The 12,790-nt window shown below is 39.1% G+C and overlaps 1 protein-coding gene across 1 annotated transcript; it reads right to left on the bottom strand.

The window, feature by feature from the left end:
- Positions 1–701: 701 nt before the first annotated feature.
- Positions 702–12,132, bottom strand: rab11fip4a (RAB11 family interacting protein 4 (class II) a). The gene is made up of 15 exons (XM_044099059.1): positions 11,665–12,132; positions 10,355–10,442; positions 9,334–9,422; positions 7,116–7,270; positions 6,876–7,037; positions 5,794–5,928; positions 5,346–5,381; positions 5,128–5,236; positions 4,752–4,855; positions 4,493–4,633; positions 3,722–3,803; positions 2,996–3,133; positions 2,117–2,263; positions 1,251–1,394; positions 702–1,166 (listed from the first exon to the last, which is right to left on the bottom strand). Exons 1-15 carry the CDS (start codon positions 11,815–11,817, stop codon positions 1,050–1,052), a joined length of 1,800 nt encoding a protein of 599 aa, XP_043954994.1. The 5' UTR covers positions 11,818–12,132; the 3' UTR covers positions 702–1,049.
- Positions 12,133–12,790: the final 658 nt, after the last annotated feature.

Here is a 12,790-nt window from a genome sequence, read left to right on the forward strand (position 1 = left end):
GGTGAGAACCTACAAAGTGACGTTGTGTCAGTAAGGGGAGCAGAATGGGACAAACTTCTTTAGTCTTAGAAACACAAACAACTAGAAACGCAAGGTAAAGCTTTTGGATGACATTTCACTCTCCAACTCACTGTCAGCTAAAACCTTGATCATAGTACAAACATGTGACATATGTGTCACAATCTGACTCCAGACATTCAGGCTTTAAGAGACGAGCAAGCTGTTCAGCTTATATAAGGTACTTCAGATATTTGTTGTTTTCTCTCTCAATCAGTGAAACAATTTGGCACACCATTTTTAATATTTGCACCTGGAAGACCTGGAATTACTCTTAGGCTCATACACCATGTGCATAAGAAATGAATGTTATATATATATATATATATATATATATCATATATCTAGTAAACCTTCAGGTGTGTTTAAACAGACACTCTAAAATATTAGAAGGAGAGAAATGGAACCACGGATGGAGGCAGTGCCTGAGGAAACCCTGAAATGCTCCTTACTCTAAACACGTCCTTTAAGTTTAGAATTAATCCCAGTTGAACCGACTACATGATGGAGCAAATACACTACATTACCTGCTACCTAAACAGATTGAAACTGTGGCTAAAGTCAGCCAGTGTTGTAAAGACGTTACTGATGTGGCATACCGCACAGCTGGTGTTTTAACTAACTGACTACTCTGTTTTACTTTCTTTTTTTTCTCTCCTATTTATTCATATTTTACTCTATTTTGTGTAACTTGGACAAAATAATTTCCTTGTCCGATCAATAAAATGATCTTGAAGGAATGTGTGAAACAGTCCTGACTTTTAGCATATTTGTTTATGTCAAAATTTAGGTGAAGAGTATGAGCTAAAAAAGTTCAAACACGTTTTTTGGTCAAAAAGAAAAAAAAAAAGATAAGAAAAAAAACTGAAAGGTGAAAAAAAAAAACATGTTCAAGTCCATTCAGTGTTTGAAGCCTTTCATTCAAACATTCAGACATATAGAAGCTGGTGCCATGGCTAATTACCACTACATCTCTAAAACAAATGTAAAGTTTACTGCTTAATCTCTAGGATGGAAGGATTGTGGTCAAGAATGGCCAGAATGATTTTGTCCATATATTGTCTCAGACGCAGGTTGATCTCTTCCTGTTCTTTCAGAGCGTCGACAAGCTGTAAGAGGGACAAGAAGAAGAAAGTTCAAATGATTCTATTCCAACAAACGACAAAAAGAAGCGCTCCTTCCATCAGCCTGACCTCGTCTCTGGAAGCGTTGTCGATCTCAGCAGCGAGGCACTGCGCCTTGGTGTGGCAGGAAAACAGGTTCTTTGCTTCATACAAACTCAGACTCAGAATCTGAGCGTTGAGATCGTCGTTCTGGTCTCTGAGCTTAAAGTTCTCCTGGAAGAGTTCAGAGACAAAAATGGTGTTTCAGCAACAGTGGGTGAAGGTTAGAATCAGACCTCACTGCAAGGAAATACGTGAGAGCAAAGATTCAAACATCTGATGAGTAAAAAAAAAAAAAGTTTCTCCCTAAAGACTTTATGCTTTTTTGATTCTAATGTAAATAGAATCAGTGACTCTTTATGGCTGGTAATAAAATTCCACCTACAGTAACAATGAAGCAGTAACACAGTGGGCTGTCAGCAGCATCATTCTGAAATATATTTACAGATGATTCACTCTTTAGTGGAGTCGTTTCTGATCTGAAACACCTCAACACTGGATTGTTTTTATGTTGCCATGAATCCTGAAGCAAAGAGCGACAAAAACATTCCTATTTAAATGTACCTTTTTAAATATGAATATTGGTTTAAATTATTAATGCAATTTTATAAATGTTTTGTCTTTTCATTAATGTTTGTTTTTAATCCAATTTTAACTTTGTGATTTGTATGTTTAAATGAAATGTACTCACTACAAAAACACTGATTAGCTTAACAAACACAATTAAGCCCGTCACAATAAGCAGTTAATTACATAATAAATTAAAATGACCTTGGTAAAATTTGTTATCAGGCCTGGACATAATATGAAATCAGTGACAGAGAATAAAAATGTGACTCAACAGCACAAAGACACAGGATTTCCTCAACAAGCCGGAGTGTTTTCTATTCATTGACCTGTTTCAGCCTCCTGACTTCATGTTCCATTTCAGTCTCTCTGGTCTTGGCGTTATACTCAGACAGCACTTTGCCTTTCCCAGGATGTTCCATTTCCAACTTAAACAGCTGCAGATGCTCCAGCTCCCGGCGCAGATCATCAATCAACTGCAAACAGAAGACACAAAATATTTGATCAAATTTGTTTGTATTTTTTTGTTGATTAATTTTAGTTTGTTCAGTTAAAAATACATTACTTAAACCAGAGAGAATTAATAACCCTAAACATCCTTGTTTTTTAAAATAGTCATTAGAGGGTGATGGTGTGGATGAGAGGAGGTTCTGATATGTGCAGGTGAGTCATAGGAGGGTGAAGTTCTGTTTTTCTGGGTGCAGAAGAAAAATTAAATATATTAAAGAGCTGCTGTTGTTGACCTCTCTGGTCTTCTAGTTCTGGTTTTGCTCTGCATCACCAGAACCAGAACCAAACATCTAAAAAACTGTAGAACAGCTGAAACGCAGAGTTCCTTTAAATCTAGACTAAAAACCTTAGATTTGTTCCTGGGGACTGGAAAGCATCTCACTGTTCTGGTGGAGACAGTCTTGTCCGAACACATAAGACTGCATTCTAGATGTGGCTGGGTCCTTGATAGTGCTTGAGTTTAATTCATTTCATATTGTATAAGAATCCTTAAGTTCCTCCTTCTCTCTCTCCTTTCTGTACTCTCATCTGGTTTTGGGGTCATAATAAAGGTATTATTTAGCCTTGCAGCTAAAAAAGCTGTTCTGGGTTGTAAAAAAAAATAAATAAAAATTCCATTATGATAGCTATGCATCATGACAACTTTGCAGGAACGGAGACAGATCTACTTCAACAGTAAGAGAGAAAGGCGGCCTCACCTCCTGCATGGCCTCTTTTTCTTTCTGAAACTCGTGGCGGTTGTGCCAGAGCTTATCCATGATCCTTCTGTACAGGTCCACCTCATCCTTCAGCCTCAGACTGGTGTCCTCCAGTTTGTCCGTCATCCTTTGCTTTTCCTGCGGCGTGAACAAGAAGACCAGGTCAGGAAGACTGAATGTGACAGAGAAATCACTACTATTTACCTGAACCCTAAAAGTTAAGCAAAAAGCATGTATCACAGAGACAGCGTTCTTTTCTTGGAAAATCCTGTGAAAATAGAGCTGATGTGTAACAGAGCTGCAGTTTTGCTCTGAGAAGCAGCGGCTATAATGAGCTCAGCAGATGCACAGTTCCACCAGGTGTTTACTAATCGTTGCTGGCTAGTCTGAAGGAGCTGAGTGGGAGAGTAGTAGGGGAGGACTGCTCTGCCATGGAGATTAAAGGATTTAATAATATCCTGCATCCTTAATAAGAACCTGAACTCTCAGATACAGAAACAAACATGCTTGTGACATCCACTAGAAGAGGTAAGATCAGAGCAGATTAATTGTAAGCCAGATGTCCGGAGTGCAGCATAACTGAAGGTGCTATTCAAGTTATCTGCTGGAAATTCTTGTTATTGTTTTCATTTTGCAATACTGTATATATCACAATGGTAGAAAAATGGCAACATCAGGGTTTTTTTTAGTGTCCTGCAGCCCAGGCCTGTCCTCCGTTTGACTCACCTGGTCCAGTTTCTCAGACTGAGACTTGAGTCTGCTCACATTTACGCTCATGTCTCCATTCTCCTCTTCTAACTGCTGGACCCTGTGCACAAGTTTGCATAAAAATTAAAATCACTCATTTTAGTTTGGGCATACTGTTCCTTTTGCACTGAGCTCATTCAATAGACTGATTCTTAATATGGACAAATGAATGTAATTATTTCTCATGTGTTTGCAATTCACAATGTGAAGCAAAAACTAAATGAAAAGCATAAATTTGAAATGTAAAATATTTTTTGGCCTCCATATAAAAACATTATAAAAACCGTCCATTTCTACAGTGAAACAGTAGAGGTAGCATCATGATGTGGGGACTCTGCCTGCAGCAGGGACAGGGAAGCTGTTCTGAGTTATACACAAAACAATCCTGGAAAAAAGTCTGTAAGAGGCTGCAAAACCTTTCAGACAGGAGCCGAGCTTCAGTTTACAGCAGATAGTTGCTTCTGTTTCACCTGCCTATTGTTGATTTGATTTTGGTAAATACAGAGTCTTCATAATAAACAGAAACACCCAGTGAAGTGAGTGTTTACTTGTGCAGAATATTGTACGTCTGTAAAGAAGCAGTGAGCAGAAACACTGACATTAGCTACAGTCACACTGCTTATGGCCTCCCAGTCCCACTTTATTCAGTTAGCTAAAATTGTGCTCTTGATGATGATGCAAAATGAATGTTTGAGTCTGTCTGGCAATAATTAATGTTTTAGGCTGTGCTGCAGCGTGCTTGTAGGTTACCGGCAACAGAGCAGATCTATCTCCGTGTTTCTGTCTCTCTCCATCTTGCTGTAAGCCTCACGGTGGCGCTTCATCTCCTCCCCCAGCGTCTCTGCTGCCTTTGTCTCAGCATCCTTCACCTGCTCTTCCAGCTCATGCACCCTGAGAGGCAAACCGTTACATACTGATCAAACATGTATGATATAAAACTAAGATCTGCGTGAATGAAGATGAGTCACAGGAGCTAAAAACCCCAGCATGTACTGGATGTTTCTCCCACCTGTGGACCAGGTGGGTGTTCTCCTGTTTGAGTTTAGACTTCAGGTCACTGTTGGCCAAACTGTCACTCTCCAACTCAGTCACCTTCTTCTCCAGATAACTGACCTGAGTGACAAAAGCAGAGGAATCATAATCCATGTTACTTATTCAGTCAAATATCAAGGATGCTCTGCATGCCATTAGTGTATGTGCCATGTGGCATAGATGGAAACATCAATAATAAACTAAGTATTCAAATTGAATCTAATAAAGTAGAATTGGCCAAAATTGGTAAAATAACTCCCTTAGAACACAGTGTCTAATAATTGCATATGAGGAAATCTAAATCTAACTTCATTTGTGTGTGTGTGCGTGTGTGTGTGTGTGTGTTTGTGTACTTTGTCTGTGATGTCGAGGTCACAGGAGTCGATGCTGTCTGTGAACAGGTCCTCTGTGCTGCTGCCCTGACTGGAGCCAAAAACTCCGAGGTTGGCCTGGAACAGCTGACTGCAGAGACACCAAGACAAAAATACCTGATCACTCAATACACAGAGAACACGGCTACATCTCACATCTACAACAAAAAGGTTAAGGTTAGCTCCTAAAGGTCACTCACCGTCCAAACGCTGTGCTGGAGATCTTCCTGTTAGGACTGAAACACAAAGCAGAACGTGAGTCAAGCTAACCACGACAGGTTTTAAATGGCCTGCTTTGAAAAAAGAGAACAATGCCGCTCTGACAAATACAACCACTCGAGTCTTTATGTTTGTCTTATAATGACTATTCTGCAGTCAACAATTTATGTTTCAATTCCCTTCTGATGTGAGTTTATCAAGTACTGCCTGGTGCCTGGTCTGAAATTAGTTGCCGTAGATCCAAGTCTGGCTTAATTTAGAGAGATAAATGCGGAACATGGGTTTAGTGTTGGTGGCTTCACATCTCCTACAGTAAATCTGTGATGATAATGCTGAGTCAGCAGTCAGGGTGTTATGGCAGTGCTTCTGGTTAAAAGTAAATCTACAGTCAAAGGTGCGAGTGCAATGCAATTTTCTGTTTTTGTCTACCTGTTTGCCTTGAGGTTTCGAAGACGAGCCTCCAGGTCATTGAGAAGATTCACTTTCTTGCAGCACTGAGAACAGTAGATGTCGAGCAGATCGCTGTTGTACAGCTGCTGCATCTTCTGAGGAGTATGACCAGCACTGTGTTTGGAAAAACAAGATCAACACATAACACGGGACAATTAAAGCAGACAAAACCTTCCATAGATACCAACAAAACAAACCAAACAGTCATTTTTACTCAAAAAAAGAGAGAAATAGATGAAGAAAGTAATGGTAAACAGTAAAACTAACAGAAGGAAGGCTCTAGGTATTTTTATCATCGACAGCAGCGTCTCCATTACAAATGTGCACAAAATTTTTTTAACATTATGCTGAGGTCAACAAAAGCATAATTCTGCAATTTCTGTGATTCCATCAAAAAGGACATGCAATTGAAATCACACATGAATAAGTTTGTTCATGTGATAAATCATTAAAAATCAAGCTGTGCCATCATCCTCCAACTACTTCCTGCCATCTTCGGATGCACCCGTGGTAACATCTGGTTGTTGGTCATGTGACTCGTGATAAAAAAAAAGTGTTTCCTTTGCAGTTTTGCAAAATGAACCAATTTTGATAAGGCTAAAAACCACCTAATCCTAGTGTCAAAACATTTTTTATATATATAAAAAAAAACACTGTGTATTTTTTTTTAATTGCCATGTTTCCATTAAGCAAATGTATTTTTTAAAAGTTAAATTGCACAATTATATGGTCAATGGAAACGACTAAAAGAAAGAAACAAAAACAGTCGTAGGTAGACATTTAGAGGAAAACTGAATTTATTTACTACAACATCTGAGGAGCTGCTTGGTGCTCATTCAGGCTGGACTCTGTTAAAAGTAACGAGAATCTTCTTCTCCTGAAGCTGCCCTGTGCTTCAGCATCACAGCATCTGCTTCACAACTTTTCAACAGTTCCAGATGGAATGGAGTTACAGTTGCTAGCCGTCTCCTTTAGCTTCCATTCTAACAAATGTGTTCAGAATTATTTCAGACCAAAATTAAAGATTGTGATTTGTTTGTATTTCCAGACAAAATCCAAACCTGGAAGGGAGTGAGGAACCCAAGTCTGAGAAGCCATTGGTCCTGCTGTCGTCTTCAGGGCAAGGGCTGCTGGGGCTGAAGTCTACATCCACCCCCTCACCATAGTCCTCAAACTGCTCCTCTCTGGGGACGGCAGGGGCCGACGCCGATCCAGTCACGTGTCTGTGGTTGCATAGCAACAGCTTCAGTCAGTACATGCTTTGCTAAGTTCCAAACGGTCACTTGTTTTTTGGAACTGACCTGTCCTGCGATGTCTCTTGGGAGTCAGAGCTGTGGGTGTTTTCAGCAGCGCTGTCCATGTCACACTCAGCTCCACGCCTCACGTTGTACACACTGCATTCTGGGTAAGATCGCCTACATGTGATGATAGGAGGGCCGAGCTGCACCTCACCATTCTGCAGACATACAGAATGAAATATGTCAAAATAACAGCAATAATATTAGTAGGTGAGGTTTTTTCTTACTAAGATGAATCAAACTGAATTGGTAAATATGTAAACAGTTTTCGACTGGACCCAGTTATTTTGTTTACTTGGTGACCTGACACACTTGAATTAAAATACTATTTCAGAATCTTCTTTCTCTCGGTGCTCTGAGTCCGTTAAATGACAGAGTCAAGAGTTTGTTGTGGTGGTTCATGGATCTGTAAGGTGAGGCTGATGGAAATGGATGGAAGCTGTTGATGATTTATGGATTTTCGACTGATCTGCCATGACCTGCCGCAGTTCGGCCAAATCAACAGGAATAATTGACGAACCACATTTATTCCAGAAAAACCGGCGTAAAGCTAACTTCACTTCAAATTGAACCAAAGTTGATGATGATGCTCTAGTTCTAGTTATTGTTTGGCTATGACAACATCACTATATTCATTTGATGAGTTATTAATCTGTTGGTTTATCAGACAGGGTAGCATGGACTATGCCCCAGATACAAACATTAATAATACATGCATCTGTCTGGACTCACTCTGCTGAAGGCCACGCCTACTCTAATGCAACAAAGGACTTTCATATTTATAACTGGTTACTTTGGGTTTTATTTGACTATTATAAGGCTATGTTTGTTTGTTTTTTAAAGAAAGCGCTGTACAGTTTTCACTACCAGACTGCTTTATGCTTAATGCATATTTTGCTTCTGAGGAAAAGGTGTGTGTGGCACATGAAGCACTATAAAATGCTGGAAATGCTCTATTTTTATATTTACAAAATGCATTAAAAATCAATCTAATATTAGAATAGATACAGTAAATTAGCCAGAAAGATCTGTTCTGTAGCATAGTTAGAGATTATTAGAGGAACTGGAGCGACATAACTGAAGGCTAACTTCCATAATGTCAATGCTTTTTAGGTTACTGGCTATAATTTAGCTTTGCATTTCTCATTAGCCAATATGAGCATTATATACGGGTACATGTCCCAGAGCAGAGACTGGTATTGTCTTAACAACAAAGCTGGAGGTGGTCAGAGTTAGGCTCAGATATCGTCAATAATTACATTTGCAGTGGTTGTTTAACACCAGTTCATCTGGACAGAGCATCCAAAAAGCTTTCAGTGGTTAAATCATAATGGGATAACATGTCTAAGGTCTATATTCAGACATGTTTGTTTAAAATATGAGAAGCTAAGTGAAAGATTCAGAGATCACATTTCTAAACATGTCTGAGAAAAGAACTCTTAGGAAACATTTTGGTGAGCCTGATAGTCATTTATATGTTGATTCTCATCGAAACAAATCAAATCATGTGAGCGCTGCTAAACGTCTTTGGTTAAAATGTGTGGATTCTGCATGTTGTCCTGCATCATGTTAGAGGGATAGAGATTTCCAACAATCTGACAGAAAATTTGATTTCTACATTAAATGTTTGCATCTCATCTGCACACTCATGCACGACTTGACAACATGCATCTCTTTAGTTTCTCACCCAATTTAGTCACTGGAATTATATATACGTTTTAATTCTAATATTTACTCACTATTACCAATAAAAAATTCCAGATGCACACCAAATACACTCGTTTATTCATTCATGCCAACATTTACAACACTTGAAGAATTGTTGCATCACTTTGTTAGAGGATCTTTGTCAGAACACGGCTACACCGCCGTCTCTCTCACTTGTCCTCCTGTTGCTAAGCAACTGTGTAGCTGAGCTGAACTCTTGCAGGGCTGTGCAACATTAACACCACAGCGAAAACATCATGTTTTACAGTCAATTCACATTAACTCTATTTTTTAAGAGTCAGATAGACGTGGTTGTTCACACATACTCGTAACACAACAGCAGCAGTCTGATGCGGGGCAACGTTGTACTGAACCGTCATGATGAAGAACGGGCGGATGCTCTAGTTGACGTGTTTGAAGGAAGACAAGCAGACACACTGTGGATAAAGTGTTTCATCTCTGTGTCCCACAACTGTGTTGTCTTAAGTTTGGAGCATTAGCACAAAGGTTTTACCTGATAAACGTAGCCGTTGTCTGTGACTGACTGATGCTGGGATGTCTGACTCCGAGGGATAACCGCCATCTTTAATATCTCCTCAAAACCTGTAGCAGCAACGGACGAATAGAAGAAGGAGATGGAGATAAAGGAATTACTTTTCAGAAATGTAAGAAGAGGTAATAGTGTAAATACAATAGACTGTACAGCTTAATGTACACACACTGGATGGCAAGACTGCATTCCTTTAGTATAATTATTTCAAATTAAGGCAACAATCTGAAGTCCAAATCCCATTTCTTTGCACCCTGCGCAACATTTAGGATTCCACACAAACTGAACTTCAACACCAAAATTCAATTAAGCCAAATAATCCAGATCCTGACGCTGGAGAACGTCTCTCCATCCACATGTTAGATGATCAGTATCATGTCTTCTTATGTTAGATACACAACAGATGTAACAGGCCGAGATCTTTGGGAGTCCCGTTCCGTTTGGTAGTAACTCAGGTCAGGGAATGACCAGGTTACTGAGGTTAATCATCATTTATTTATGATTTCAAATAGAGACAGGCTGGTCTGAATAATGTTTTCCCCCTTAATAAATGAAGCAATTATTTAGAAACTGCTATGTATTTTTCTTTGTCTGGTATTCTAATCTATTTTCTGATCTTAAATTGCCTGACATACTACTGCCAACAGACTGTGATTGTATTGCCTTCTGCAGAATGACATGACGATGTCTAGCTCTAAATCTGTGAGGTGAGATGCTCCAGAGCTCACACAGGTTTTGATTTTCTGTCTCCTGCTTTGTTGCCAGGACAACAAGTATGCATGTAGGATGATCAACCACAGGTCAAACCAGGGCTGTACTGTTGTGTTTTACAGCCTCTGACTGTCTTCCTCTTCCAAAAGGAGGGTGGACGTTTTATTTTATTTTACGGTGATTATAAACTAAAGATGCAACTTGGTGCTTATTGATATATAATAAATACAGATGGAAGTCATCCGAGTATCACCAGTGACAGAAGTGGTCTTACCTTTGATAGCGAACACTGCATGGCAGAACTCTTTGAAGTTGATTTTGCCGTGAGCATTGGGGCACAGATGCTTAGTCAGCTTTTTGACCTGCAACAACAGACAGGTTCACTTTTCTGAAAATGGAAGTAGCACTTCGCATTTCGATCGAACGCACGATGATCAAAACATATCACCAAAACCTGACAACCTTAATGCTTTCATGAGTCTGTATAGACATGCTGCTGAGCGATGTGTCTCTGTCTCTCAGCTAATTTAAAGGTTGCTAAATAAAAATTGAATCCTGAAGGTGAATTTATGACAGCAATAATTAACACTGTTAAGTACAGCAACATCCATTATGAGGTTTCTCGAAAAATTTGCTTAACTCACGCTCTCATCCCAGAACGCTCACACAACATGGCTGTAGAGCTTTCATACTCGACTCTCTCACCTGACATACATTTGATCAAATATCTGTATACATTTCTTTGTTATGTGACTTTTTATTTTCATTTGTTTTACTTACAAAAAGCAAATTAAGGGAAATTTGCTTTTAATCTTTAGGAGAACTAATGTTCTTCACTGAAGCTGTTTTTGTTCTGACAAAAACAGCTTTCAACAGTTTAACATTCAACTGTTTTTCTCCTGAAACCTGAAATACATACCTAGAAACTGTTTGAACAATTCCATAAACTAACATTACCTTTGACCTTATGGTAATACTAGGTACAATCTGTTGGAGTTGGGTTCATTGTAACACTAAGAAAAAAAGCAAAGTAATAGAATATAAATTATATTATTCTCAGATTCAGAGGGCTGGCTGCATATAATTCATTCATAATGCTAACAGTGTCATTGTTAGTTGTAGTAATAAGGTCACACATGACCTTATTACTACAGGGTTCCCAGTATTGCAGAATACTGGGAACCCTGGAGAGATTCCATGGAGTGTGATTAATTAGACTCTAACCCTGATTAATACAGTCCAGGGTCCTCGGACTCCTCCATATCTGTGGTCAACAGAACATCATTTTATTCCATTTTTTATGGACAGAGGACAAATGACCAAGCATTGAGATCGTCCTGGTACTAGGAAGTAGTCCCAGAAACCAGAGTCTGGGGCCCCACGCAACCTTCCTGATGCTAGAAGCTCCCCAGCAGAACCTGTCAAGGTTTATGACAGGCTGTCTAGATACCAAGCTCTGGACTCCATTATTCTCCGACTAGCCACAGAGAAAATGATGGAATGCTTTTTAAAGTAATAATATTCGTTAGCGAGTCCTTTATTCTCAACTAACCCACATTGTCTCTTCCATTCTCATCAGCTCACCTCGTCTCCTTGACCGAACTGAAGCCCAAGGTCCATCAAGTGCTCCACCCGGATGAAGCCGTCAGCATCCTCGTCACAGACATCGAAAACCTCCTTCAGCCGCTTCAGAAACTGCAGCAGCTGGTCCTGGTCGGGGAGACCCTGACCCTCCATTGTTGGTGGTTCTCTGATGATGATTTCAATTGTCAGGTTTAAGTGAAGAGAATCGCTTTGTCGGTCGCCATCGTCCTTCCAGTCCTCAGCTCCGCCGGACTGACTGGCGCTGCCACTGCTGCCTGTGACATCAGCTGCATCTAATGCTAGGAAAACGCGAGAAGATCCGGAAAAGCACGAGGACTCACGACCTGAACAGAAGGGATTCTGTCACCGATGAGCTGCCTAGCAACAACCCAGATGTATCAGCATCCGCCTTCTTCTATGGTGTAAAGTAACTCTACTTTACACCACAGGCTATTTTTTAGAAGTACCAGTTCTGAATATTATTGGACAAAAAAAAAAAAAAAAGAAAGAAAGAGTTCATCGTGTTATTTTATATTTTATACATAAACACAGGTCACAGCCATTAGCTTTATTCTATGTATCACTTAGAATAAAAATAATAACACCCTACCACTCGATAATATAAAACAAAAAAAAGGTTAAAAATTTTGGTTCTATCACATGATGAAATTAATTTACAAGCAAAAACGGGCTAAAACTGGTATGATTTTGAAAATGTTATCCTCCATAATGTTTTGATAAACTTGAGAATTAAAATTTGCTAATTCAACTATTTTAAATATGTTCTTGAAGGGAAAAATCTTGCAAACATAGCAGTATTTTAAATACTATATTATCAGTAGATCTTTACTGAGTTTAATTAAAAAATACTTTATTAATCACAAATTAAACATATTTAACATATATATTTCCTCAGTTGTTGTAGATGGTGATTTGAGAATGAGATTAGCCTGATGATGTTTTACCTTACCACTGGGTTATATGGCAAATATATCAAATTGTTTTTAACACTAAGAATATCAAAGACATGAGGTAATTTGTTCAAGCCCTTAGAGTAAAACAATACAGATTCAGGACAAAGAACATTGGTGACAAATTTGATTCTGTTCTGTTCACTGGAAGCGCA

Source organism: Gambusia affinis, linkage group LG19 (genome assembly GCF_019740435.1).
Source record: "Gambusia affinis linkage group LG19, SWU_Gaff_1.0, whole genome shotgun sequence".
Classification (NCBI taxonomy): domain Eukaryota; kingdom Metazoa; phylum Chordata; class Actinopteri; order Cyprinodontiformes; family Poeciliidae; genus Gambusia; species Gambusia affinis.

Bases quoted from the DNA above. Each gene is read 5' to 3' on its own strand.
- rab11fip4a (XM_044099059.1), bottom strand. From the start codon at position 11,817: ATGGAGGGTCAGGGTCTCCCCGACCAGGACCAGCTGCTGCAGTTTCTG. The intron at 5,929-6,875 runs GTTTGGATTTTG...TTCCAAACACAG, and splicing joins GGTTCCTCACTCCCTTCCAG to TGCTGGTCATACTCCTCAGA. The intron at 4,856-5,127 runs GTACACAAACAC...TTTGTCACTCAG, and splicing joins ACCTCGACATCACAGACAAA to GTCAGTTATCTGGAGAAGAA.